This window comes from Trachypithecus francoisi, unplaced genomic scaffold, assembly GCF_009764315.1.
Source record: "Trachypithecus francoisi isolate TF-2019V2 unplaced genomic scaffold, Tfra_2.0 Lachesis_group5, whole genome shotgun sequence".
NCBI classification, from domain to species: domain Eukaryota; kingdom Metazoa; phylum Chordata; class Mammalia; order Primates; family Cercopithecidae; genus Trachypithecus; species Trachypithecus francoisi.
This window is the reverse complement of record NW_022681470.1, coordinates 69,858,917-69,871,330: the sequence shown is the minus strand read 5'-3', so window position 1 is coordinate 69,871,330 and position 12,414 is coordinate 69,858,917. Positions and strand designations below refer to the sequence as shown.

Genomic DNA, 12,414 nt, shown 5'->3' with positions numbered 1-12,414 from the left:
AAGCAGAGCACTGCCTGGCCTGGAACCCAGAGCTTCTTGGCATTTGTATTTATTTCAATAAGACATTCACTTTTTATTTGGTTGCCCTCTACTTCCACAGGAAGCTCAGATTCATAGAAAGCCAAAGCATTCTGATATTTGAAGGGATATGGATAAGTCAGCTGGCTTAAAACCCTATGTCAGCCAGAACTATATAGTAGGGCACAGTGTGGATAAGACTCATCCACCATGAGAATATGTTTAAAAAAAATCATAATAAACAACACAGAACTACAGCTAATTTTTCACTTCCCAAAAGGCAAATACCTAGCCAGGCAGTGGTGGCAGATACCTATAGTCCCAGCTACTCAGGAGGCTGGAGTGGGAGAATCCTTGAGTCCAGGAGTTCAAGGCTGTAGTGTGCCAGGATCATGCCTGTGAATAGCCACTGCCCTCCACCCTGTGCAACGTGGCGAAAGTCTGCCCTTTGTTTTTTTTTTTTTTCTTTTTTTGAGGCAGGGTCTCATTCTGTCACCCAGCCTTGAGTGCAGTGGCATGATCATGGCTCACTGCAGCTGGACCTCCCAGGCTCAGATGATTCTCCCACCTCAGCTTTCTGAGTAGCTGGGATTACAAGGGTATGCCTGGCTAATTTTTGTATTTTTAGTAGAGATGGGGTTTCGCCATGTTGCTAGTCTTTAACTCCTGACCTCAAGCAATCCGCCCTCCTCAGCCTCCCAAAGTGCTAGGATTACAGGTATAAGCCACTTTGGCCTGTTTTTGTTTGTTTGTTTGTTTTAAAGCAAATACCTAGTGTCAAGAACTGTAAAGGATTATCCTGGCATGGCGGTCATGGGCACCTATAGAAGACATGCGGCTCCTGGTTCAGAGGCAAAGGATTTTACTACTTAGAGCATAGCAAGGAACATAAGCCTCATGTTCGGGTTGGTTCCCCTTGCCCTCCCCCACTCCCTCAAGATTCATGGGGCGATGTGAAGATATCCAGGTAGATGCCACACACGTGGAGGTTGTGCCTCATAGCTGAGGAATCCTGAGCTTAAAGAAACCCAACCTTTGCCCAGAAGGAGACATTATCTTCATTATAGTGGATGGTAAACAGACCTGCCCTCTGCTCCAGAGGGTCACGATCTTCCAAAGAGATTATCTGGAACAAAGTTTGTCAGTGCCTTTGCTCCCTAGATGTGCAGAAACATGGAAGTCCTATAGAGAATTATCTCCCCACACTCAGAAGTTCAAATAAAGACTATCAAATACAGTATTATTTCTTTGGCTCTAGCTGGGATGAATAATAGGAAATAAACACATAGGTGGTAAAGGAGTGTCAGGGTATGGACGGTACATTTCTTTTTCTATTTGAGACAGGGTCTTACTCTGTTGCCCAGGCTGGAGTGCTGTGGAGTGATCATGGCTCAGTGCAGCCTCAACCTCTACTGCTCAAGCAATTGTCCCACCTCAGCCTCCTAAGTAGCTGGGAAGACAGTTGTGCACCACCATGCCCAGCTAATATTTTTACTTTGGCTATGTTGACCAGCCTGGTTTCAAACTCCTGGCTTCAAGCAATCCTCCCACCTCAGCTTCCCAAAGTGCTGGGATTACAAATGTGAGCCACCACACCTAGCTGGACAGTACAATTAACACATTCTCTAACCTCAGCTCTCTCTAACCCTATCCACCCTCCTCCCCTATGTGCCTCTGGTTTTACAGAACTACTTGTGACTCTCTACTTGTGAACTTGCCTTATTCTGTTACCTCCTCTTTACCTAACTTCAATTTGTGCAAGATTTAATTTGATACCACCTCCTTCTGGAAACCTTCCCTCACCCTGATCCCACTGTTAAATGTAATGAACCCCAAGTTTCTCTTCAAAGAATCAGTATGTTAGCATGGTTTTTTTTTTTTTTTTTTTTTTTTTTTTTTGAGAAGGAGTCTGGCTGTATCGCCCAGGCTAGAGCGCAGTGGTGTGATCTTGGCTTACTGCCAGCTCCGCCCCCGGGTTCACGCCATTCTTCTGCCTCAGCTTCCCAAGTAGCTGGGACTACAGGTGCCCACCACCACACCCAGCTACATTTTTTTTTTTTTTTTTGGTATTTTTAGTAGAGATGGGGTTTCACAGTGTTAGCCAGGATGGTCTCAATCTCCTGACTTCGTGATCCACCCACCTTGGACTCCCAAAGTGCTGGAATTACAAGTGTGAGCCACCGTGCCCAGACTGTTTTTTTTTTTCTTGAGATAGAGTCTTGCTTTGTCACCCAGGTTGGAGTGCAGTGGCGCAGTCTTGGCTCACTGCAACCTCCTTCTCCTGGGTTCATGCAATTTTTCTGCCTCAGCCTCTCAAGTAGCTGGGATTACAGGCATGTGCCACCACACCTGGCTAATTTTTGTATTTTTAGTGGAGACAGGGTTTCACCATATTGGTCAGGCTCGTCTTGAACTCCTGACCTCAAGTGATCCACCCACCTCAGCCTCCCAAAGTGTTGGGATTACAGGCGTGAGCCACCGTACTCGGCCGAGTAGGTTATTATGTTCAGCTCTCTTATTCTTTGATTCTCCATTTTAAAGTTTAACTTCCTGGTTCTCTTCACCCCCTTGCCTCTAGTTTCAGTAAACAACTTTCCCGCTGGTCCTAGTTAGTGGTTCACATCTGTTCCCCTGGTCACCTGCTTCATCCTGACTCAAGTCACCTTTAGTTACTTGTTCCTAACCATCTTTCTTGCCAAACTACTTACCCTGCCACTCCAGCTCATACTCCTGCTCTTTTTAAAATAGCCAATTGTAATTAGCTTAGACTGTGCTGTCCAACCCTAGGCAATAGAGGAATGACACAGCAGTAAGGGCTACCTGCATCAGGAATAAGAACTCCTTCCCTTCCCCTGTCCAGGTGTGCTCTCGCCATTGTTCCATCTGTGAGGGGCAGCCTTTCTGCAGAAAGTAAAAATTGCTTTGCTGAGAAAATTAAATTTATGTTGGAGTGCTATTTCTTTGCGGCACTGGGGAACAAGCATTTGCATTTCTAACACCACCTTAGGCATTTTCTACTTTATCCTCCTCTATACACCCTACAACAGTCTCAGGCTAAAACCAGAAACTCAAAAGTCACAAGACAATATATCTGTTGGGACTCTGACCTCACCTGAAATGGCAGAAAGTCCACATACTCTCTACCCACTCCCAGGAGTGTTTCATATCTGTCAATGCATGGGTTTCCTCAGTAGTACTAAATCACAGACACTTTCCTCCTTTTCTGCCCTGGCTCCCTGAGAAGCCCAAAGGCAGTCTGCTGGCAGAATTCCTTCTTGCTTGGGGAGGTCAGTCTTTTTCTATTTCTAAGGACTTCAACTGATTGGATAAAGCCAACCCACTTTACAGAGGGTAATGTGCTTCACTCACAGTCCACTGATTTAAACGTTAATCTAATTTACAATATACCTTCACAGAAACATCTAGAATAATGTTTAACCAACTAGCTGAGTAATGTAGCCTCACCAAGTTGACACATCAAATTAACCATCACAGAAGCTGTCCCACAGAATAACCCTTTACCTTATACTGGGAGATTCTCTGGCATCTGAAAGACCCAGGCCAAAGCTTGTGATTTCCAATTCCCCTCTCTCTGAATTCCACTGGGGTGGATGGACTCTAGCCTTGAGAACCAGAGAGGAGTAGAGGGGGCCCCACATGAAACCCATTATCCTCAGCTCTACCATGTGACTCAGGAAATCCACAGGGCAGCCTCGGTAGGCTTCTGGGAAATTTAGTAAAGCGCAAGGCTGACTGGCACTCTGGAGGAATCGTAAGAAATTTGCTATTTGTGGCTGGGTGTGGTGACTCATGCCTGCAATCCCAGCACTTTGGGAGGCTGAGGCTGGAGGATGGCTTGAGGCCAGGAGTTCAAGACAAGCTTGGGCAACACAGCGAGACCCTGTCCCTAAACATAAATTAATATTTAAATAAAAACAAATTTTGTGTCTGGCCGCAATGGCTCATGCCTGTAATCCCAGCATTTTGGGAGGCTGAGGTGGGATGATTGCTTGAGCTCAGGAGTTCAAGACCAGCCTGGGTAACATGGCGAAACCCTGACTCTACTACAAATACAAAAATTAGCCAGGAATGGTGGCCTGTGCCTGTGGTCCCAGCTACTTGGGAGGCTGAGGTGGGAGGATGGCTTGAGCCAGGGAGGCAGAGGTTGCAGTGAGCCAAGACGGCGCCACTTCATTCCAGCCTGGATTGTCCATCTGTCGAGTGAGATCCCATCTCAAACAAACAAACAAACAAACAAATAAAAAACATACCCCCCCAAAAAACCCAAAGTACTATTTTATTAACAGCTTTAGATCTTTCTCTTTCTCTCTCTTTCTTTCTCTCTTTCTCTTTCCTTCTCCTCTCTCCTCCTCTCTCCTCTCCTCTCCTCTCCTCTCCTCTCCTCTCCCCTTCCTTTGTCTTCTCTTCTCTTCTCTTTTTGTGGGGCTGCCCCAAAGGGCCTCATGAGCGCCTGTGCACAAAGGCCAGATGGCCTAATTCACACAGCACAATGGGGACACGTCCACAGCCTCTCATCTCACGGTCCAGGCTCAGCTCGCCCAATGTTTGTGGAGTCCTCCTGGGGACTACTGTTGATAATGGCGTTCACCAGGACCTCCAGAGAATCCTCTCCTGTGAGCAGGTGAATGGTCTCGAAGGCATGCTTGGCGATGCGCGAGGTCACGAGTTTCTTGCCGTTGTTGTGGCCGTGTGTCATCATGGAGTGAGTGAGGTACTCCACAATGGGGCCCTGAACTTTGCAGAAGCGTTTGGCAGCATACTGCCCTGCACTGTGAGGCAGGTGCTTGGCATACTTCTTCACTGCAGTGTAATCCTGTAAGGAAACGTCGTCGATCTGCATGCACATCATGGGTGCTCCACTTGCCAAAGAGCTTGATGTCTGGGCTCTCTGTCCCCACAGATACTGCTCTCTCCTATTTGGTCCCTGAGGGCACAGCCTGAGCATCTCTATTGCTTGGCATGGACCGCGTGCTGCCCTGGCACAGACAGGAAATTAGATATTTCAATGATCGCTTTTAGGCTTCTTAACTTCTATCAATAATAAACGTTTCCATTTGGGTCTCAGATAAGAAAGTGAGAGGAAGCAGATTCAAATGATATTTGCATGTAGAGTCCTTCTATAGGGAGCTACTGATTTCAGAAGGCCCCTGTTAAAATGGACTTCCCTGATAATATGTGTTCGTCAGTCCAGTAAATTTCTGTTTGGTGACAGGATTGCATTGACAAGCTTCGTTGTGGTGGTGGAGGTAGCTGTGTGACATACCTCAAATCCAGAGAGGAACCTTGGTAAATGGGGTTATTGGAGATCTCTTGCGACCTTTGGGGATTGGGGAGAAGTTCCCCTAGGACTTGTTTTGTGTGGGGTTTTAGGCTACAATTTCAGACTCAATCCTTTGTTTGATTCCAGTGGGTGTATTCTTTCTGGTCAAATTAATTCCTGACTCCTGACTTTTCTTCTGAATTTCCAACAAAAGGATTTTTTTTTTTTTTTTTTACAGAGTCTTGCTCAGTCACCCAGGCTCAGGTGCAGTGGCTTGATCTCATCTTACTTCAACCCCACCTCCCGGGTTCAAGTGATTCTTGTGCCTCAGCCTCCTGAGTACCTGGGACTACAGGCACACCCACCATGCCTGGCTACTTTTTGTATTTTTAGTAGAGATGGGTTTCACCATTTGGCCAGGCTGGTCTAGAACTCTATCTCAAGTGATCCTCCCACCTTAGCCTCCCAAAGTGCTGGGATTAGAGGCATGAGCCACCACTCCTGGCCTCAACAAAAGGGTTTTTTATAATGACATGAGTATTACATAAGCAGTGAATTGTGGCTATTGATGAATTGCAAGGCATAACTACCCCTAAGGGTTTAATGGCTCAAGACCATCTCTGGGGTTGAGGTTAAGCAATTCCTGGAAAATTCAAAGTTCTTATTCCCTATCCTGACATTTTAAAATCAGGAAAGAAGCCTCAAAATACATGAAAGATGGGAGTGAAAGAGAAGAAGGTAAGTTTTGATCTTAGGAATGGTGGAGTTTTGTGGACTGATTGCCTTCTCTATCAGTCAGAGTTTAGTTGTAAGAAACAGAAACCAACCTTGACTAATTTAAGCATACAAATTTATTAAATATATTAGGTAGCTCACATAATCTCCAAGAGGGTCAAAAACCAGGTTTGTAGGTTATAGAGCTAGAAACAGTGCCCCAAATCAGGTCACAGGGCTGGTCCATGAAGACTCACTGCCTTGGGACACTGGATACAGCTACTAGGATCAATGCCACCACTGCCTCTGAAAATGGGTGCAGTTGGTACTTCCCACACCAGCACAAAGTCCCATGCAGTTGGTTTCTTTATATTCCTGGCTTCTGACTCAAAATCTGGGCTGGGTACCTCTGATTGGTGGAACTTAAGTCGTGTATTTGCCATAATAGTGAGTAACACTGGGAAAGTAAGTATTTGGCATTTTCAATTTCTAGGGTGGAAGATGGGTTCTGCCTCATAAAATGAGGGCTTTCTCACTTTATTATATGAAAAGTAGAACCAAAATATTAAAAAATGTTCATTGTAGTGTATCCCTTGGTTGCCCCCAAGTCAATATGTATCCTTCTTGCCATAAGAATTTAAGATGCTTTCACAAGTTTGATCAGCATCTTCCACAGCCTTCCAGTGTCACATCCTTTAAATTAATTGGAATTTTGCTGCCTGGAGACCTATGCAGGCCATATAACCAATGCCAGATTTCCCTGTCTTCCTTCTTTCCTATTTTCCTTCATTTTCCTAAGGGTCTCTTGATGACAACTACTTCAGGGTATTGATTTTTTCATTAAACAGGGTTCTTAAAAATGCAAGCATTGGCCGGGCGCAGTGGCTCAAGCCTGTAATCCCAGCACTTTGGGAGGCCGAGACGGGCGGATCATGAGGTCAGGAGATCGAGACCATCCTGGCTAACACTGTGAAACCCCGTCTCTACTAAAAAATACAAAAATTAGCCGGGTGAGGTGGCGGGCGCCTGTAGTCCCAGCTACTCCGGAGGCTGAGGCAGGAGAATAGCGTGAACCTGGGAGGCGGAGCTTGCAGTGAGCTGAGATCCGGCCACTGCACTCCAGCCTGGGAAACAGAGCAAGACTCCATCTCAAAAAAAAAAAAAAAAAAAAAAAAAAAAATGCAAGCATCATGACTGGGCATCACGCCTGTAATTGCAGCACTTCGGGAGGCTGAGGCTGGTGGATCACCTGAGGCCATGAGTTCGAGACCAGCCTGACCAACATGGAGAAATCCCATCTCTACTAAAAACACAACAATTAGCTGGGCGTGGTGGTGGGTGCCTGTAATCCCAACTACTTAGGAGGCTGAGGCAGGAGAATTGCTTGAAACCAGGAGGTGGAGGTTGCAGTGAGCCAACATCATACCAGTGCACTTCAGCCTGGGTGACAGAGAGGGACTTTGTCTCAAGGAAAAAAAAACAAACAAACAAGCATCAGAAACCAAATTTGGCTTTTTTTTTTTTTTACAGAATCTTGCTCTGTCACCCAGGCTGGAGTACAGTGGCACATCGCTTAACCTCCTGGGCCCAAGCGATCCTTCTACTTCAGCCTCCCAAGTAGCTGGGACCACAGGCATGCACCACCATGCCTGGCAAGTTTTTAAATGTTTTGTAGAGACAGAGTCTCCGTGTGTGGCTCAGGCTGGTCTTGAACTCCTAGGTTCAAGTGATCCCCCTGCCGTGGCCTCCGAAAGTGCTGGGATTATAGGTGCAAGCCACTGTGCCCAGCCAAATTTGGCTAATTTAAGCAGAAAAGGAATTTACTGAAGGATATTGAATAGTTCATAAAATCTCCAGGAGGGATGACAAAACAAACTCATGCCAGTAAACAAAAACCATAGAGACTCCACTGCCACAGACACTGGGCATAGACTGTGTGGCTAACACTGCCAACTTCTGCAAACTAGGCTCAGAATGTTGCCATCAAAATCCCTGCCACACTGCCCACGCTTGTGAGCATGGAGTATGCTCAGTCCTGGCTTTTAAAAATCAGTGTCCTGTTTGCAAGAGAGGCTGGAAAGTGATTGCTTGGCAGTTTTAACTTCTATAGTGGGAAGCAGGTTCTGCTTAATAAGGTGAGGCATTCCCCACACAAAGGGAACTCATATATGGGGTGACCAAAAACAAAACAAAACAAAAACAACAAACCTGTCTAATGTCCATCCATGTGAACTGCAAGATCCCTTCTCCCTCCCTAATACTTCCCTCATTTATTGCCTGTACACTCAGAAGCCAGCCCCCCAATTCAGAGTTCCTGATTTGCAATATTCTAAGGATGGCCTGTGAAGGATGTCACTTAAGCTCATGTAGATAGCAGACTGGGAGGCATTGTGATACTTAGAAAAGAGTGCTGGGATGGAAGTCAGGGTATTATATTTCTAAATGTACAACACATTAGCTGTGAGAATTTATACAATTTAAATTACTTGGGCCTCAGAAGTAATCCACAGAAAAGTCTTGTGCACGAATTAGGCTCTTAGTACTTTCTGTTCTTACATGCTATGCATGGTTCTCAACATGTACAACTTTTTTTGAGACTGAATCTTGTCTTATTGCCCAGGCTGGAGTGCAGTGGCACAATCTTGGCTCACTGCAACCTCTACCTCCTGGATTCAAGTGATTCTCCTGCTTCAGTCTCTTGAGTAGCTGGGACCACAGGTGCATGCCACCACGACCAGCTAATTTTTGTGTTTTTAGTAGAGGCAGGGTTTCGCCATGTTGGCCAGGCTGGTTTTGAACTCCTGACCTCAAGAGATCCGCCCGCCTCAGCCTCCCAAAGTGCTAGGATTACAGGCATGAGCCACTGTGCCCAGCCTCAATATGTATAACTTAAACTACTGAACTGAGAAATGAGACGTTATTTGTACCATTTTTAATACCTAAGGCATAAATACTACAGATTTTCATGAATTACAGGAATGCTCACCAAATAAGTCATACTTTTTGGAGATATGTGTGTTTCAGAATTAGCCAAAGAGGAAGGGTTTCCGGAGGTCTTATTAGGGTATGTTTGCTTGGAGTCCTATGTTTAAACTTGTAGCACTGGTAATCCTTGAATTATCTCATCTCTTTCCATTTTATCTTTTTGACTGACTCTGTAATTATCAGTACTGACTTTGTCATCATTTATAAAGGACAGTGAGATTTGCCTATGCTTGAAAAGCTAAGCTTTAACAAGCATAGAACAATCTCTGGAAACCCTTTCTAAGTTACTCTGATCCTATAAGTGAAATGAAAATTCACATACGCTGCTTTGAAGTATTCTGTCAAAAGCACAAAAGGGCAAGAAAGGGCAAAGGCAAGAAATTAAACTCTAAAGTATGAGTGTAGCTTGACCATGCAAAAACAGGATTCCTCTTTATGTTTAGTTTAGAAGGCGGGCTTGGAGAGGGGAAGGAAATGTATAACAGCAAAGTATGGAAGGGATTATGAAGGAAAATAGTGAACCAGAGGTAAAGAGCAAGCAGCAAAGTGATTAAATGAACAAAATAATGAAAGAAAGTTACAAAATAATGAAAGAAAAGAGCTGATAACACTTCTTTAAAGAAGAATACAATTTCATCTGATTCTTACTCAAATAAAGACAAGAGCTAGAGTAAGAGGGCAACCCATCTTTCTGGGACCCCTCTCTGATCCAGAGAGCATTCTTCCTTTCACTTATTAAACTTCTGCTCTAACCTAAAAAAAAAAAAAAAAAAAAGCTAGAATAAGAACCATTTTCTTTAGTAAGGAAGGTCACCATATGCTGGGGCGTGTGGGGAGGGAGGCAGCAGATCCCTTTTTGCCTTTCAGTTGAGGGGAGAGGATGTTCCTATAGAATGCAGAAAGACTTGTTCCAGGCCAAAAGAGTTTATTCCTATTTTTCAGAATGGTTCAACATTAGGAAATCTCTGGATGGTATTTAGTAGATTTACAAGTTAAAGGAGAAAAATATGTTTCTCAAAAAACTGTGGAAAGGAGGCCAGGCGTGGTGGCTCACGCCTGTAATCCTAGCACTTTGGGAGGCTGAGGCAGGCAGATCACCTGAGATCAAGAGTTCGAGAGCAGCCTGGTCAACATGGTGAAACCCTGTCTCTACTAAAAATACGAAAAATTAGCCAGGCGTGATGGTGGGTGCCTGTAATCCCAGCTACCCAGGAGGCTGGGGCAGGAGAATCACTTGAACCCAGGAGGTGGAGGTTGCAGTGAGCCAAGATCATGCCATTGCACTCCAGCCTGGGTGACAGAGTGGGACTCTGTCTCAAAAAAAAAAAAAAAAATTGTGGAAAGGTATATAATATCCAATATCCATTCCAAAGAGCAGATTGAAAGATAAAATATTTTTCTCAATTGCAGTCAGTTTAAGACTTACTGCTTCCATTCACTTATTTAAAAATATTTGAGACCAGATGTGGTGGCTCATGCCTGTAATCCCAGCACTTTGGGAGGCCGAGGGCGGATCACAAGGTCAAGAGTTCAAGACCAGCCTGGACAACATGGTGAAACCCTGTCTCTACTAAACATACAAAAAAATTAGCTGGTTGTGGTGGCGGGTGCCTTTAATCCCAGCTACTCGGGAGGCTAAGGCAGGAGAATCACTTGAACTTGGGAAGCAGAGGTTGCAGTGAGCCAAGATCGCACCTTTGCACTCCAGCCTAGGTGACACAGCCAGACTCTGTCTCAAAAAAAAAAAAAAAAATTGAGAGCATATCATATTGCAGGCCTTGTTTCAGACTATATAGAAGATGCAAAAACAAACCAAAATTGGTTTGTTCTCAAAAGGCTTGTAATTTCTAAAGTTGGAAAATACATACACAAGGTAGCTATAGTCAAAAGGATTATGTGATAAGTGTCAACGAATTGGTTTATAGTACTTTGTTGTACATTACTATAGTGTTGCTGGAAAAGAGACTCCAAGGGCCAGTCCTTGGGTCTAGCACAGGAAATAATTGGAGGGGTGTCACAGAGCACAGTGAAGGAAGCAAGTTTATTGGAACTACTCTGTTAGAGAGTAGCGAGTCCAGCTGAGTGCAGTGGCTCACGCCTGTAATCCCAGCACTTTGGGAGGCTGAGGCAGACGGATCATGAGGTCAGGAGTTTGAAACGAGCCTGACCAACATGGTGAAACCCTGTCTCTACTATAAATACAAAAATTAGCCAGGCGTGGTGGCGCACACCTGTAATCCCAGCTACTCAGTAGGCTGAGGCAGGAGAATCGCTTGAACCCAGAAGGCGGAGGTTGCGGTGAGCTGAGATTGTGCCACTGTCTTCTAGCTTGGGCGACAGAGCAACACTCCATCTCAAAAAAAAAAAAAAAAAAAAAAAAAAGTAGCCAGTCCTTAGAAAGCAGGAGGAACACACCATCCTTGGGTAGTGTCTCTACTTAGAAGAAACTATAAGGAGCTATGATTAAACTTGGAATGTGCATGCTCACTAAAAGTCAAGGCTATTGGTACTATAATAAACATTAATCCTTCAAACTAAGCCTACTCATTAATGTTATCTTTGAGTGAAGTGGGCTGCACTCAGGATATCTGGACATTCTGCAGGCTTGGTGGGAGATGTCCTACATGACCATAATTTTTTTTTTTTTTTTTTTTTTTGAGACAGAGTCTCACTGTTGCTCAGGCTGGAATGCAGTGGCGCCATCTTGGCTCACTGCAACTGCCACCTCCCAGGTTCAAGCAATTCTCGTGCCTCAGCCTCCTGAGTAGCTGGGACTACAGGCATGTGCCACCACACCCAGATTTTAAAAATATTAATATTTTAGTAGAGAAGGGGTTTTGCCATGTGGGCCAGGCTCCTGGCCTCAAGCGATCCACCTGCCTCGGCCTCGCAAAGGGCTAGGATTACAGGTGCGAATAGTTTGGAATTATAATACTTATGGCTATTTTCAGACCATAAGTATTAATATTATAACCGCCTTGTGAGTGCCTAGCTACTCACTTTAAGATGGGGTCATTCTAGTCATGTTTTTTTTTTTTTTTTTTTTGGCGGAGGGGACAGAGTCTTGCTCTGTCATCCAGGCTGCAGTGCAGTGGTGCAATCTCGGCTCACTGCAACTTCAGCCTCTTGGGTTCAAGTGATTCTCGTGTCTCAGCCTCCTGAGCAGCTAGGATCACAGGTGTGTTCCACCATGCCTGGCTGATTTTTGTTTTTTTTTTTGTATTTTAGTAGAGATGTGGTTTTGCCATGTTGGCCAGGCTGGTCTTGAACTCCTGACCTCAAGTAATCCGCCCGTCTCAGCCTCCCAAAGTGCTGGGATTACAGGCGTGAGCCATTGTGCCCGGCCTCTAGTCATGTTTTATTAAACCAGAGGCCTGGTAAGCAGAGGTTCCTCTAATAATAGCACTTCTAACATT

The 12,414-nt window shown here is 44.9% G+C and overlaps 1 protein-coding gene across 1 annotated transcript; it reads right to left on the bottom strand.

Moving 5' to 3' along the window:
• Positions 1 to 4,245: 4,245 nt before the first annotated feature.
• LOC117074978 (40S ribosomal protein S5-like) lies at positions 4,246 to 5,488 on the bottom strand. Its single transcript, XM_033196946.1, has one exon. It carries the CDS (start codon positions 4,982 to 4,984, stop codon positions 4,556 to 4,558), a length of 429 nt encoding a protein of 142 aa, XP_033052837.1. The 5' UTR covers positions 4,985 to 5,488; the 3' UTR covers positions 4,246 to 4,555.
• Positions 5,489 to 12,414: the final 6,926 nt, after the last annotated feature.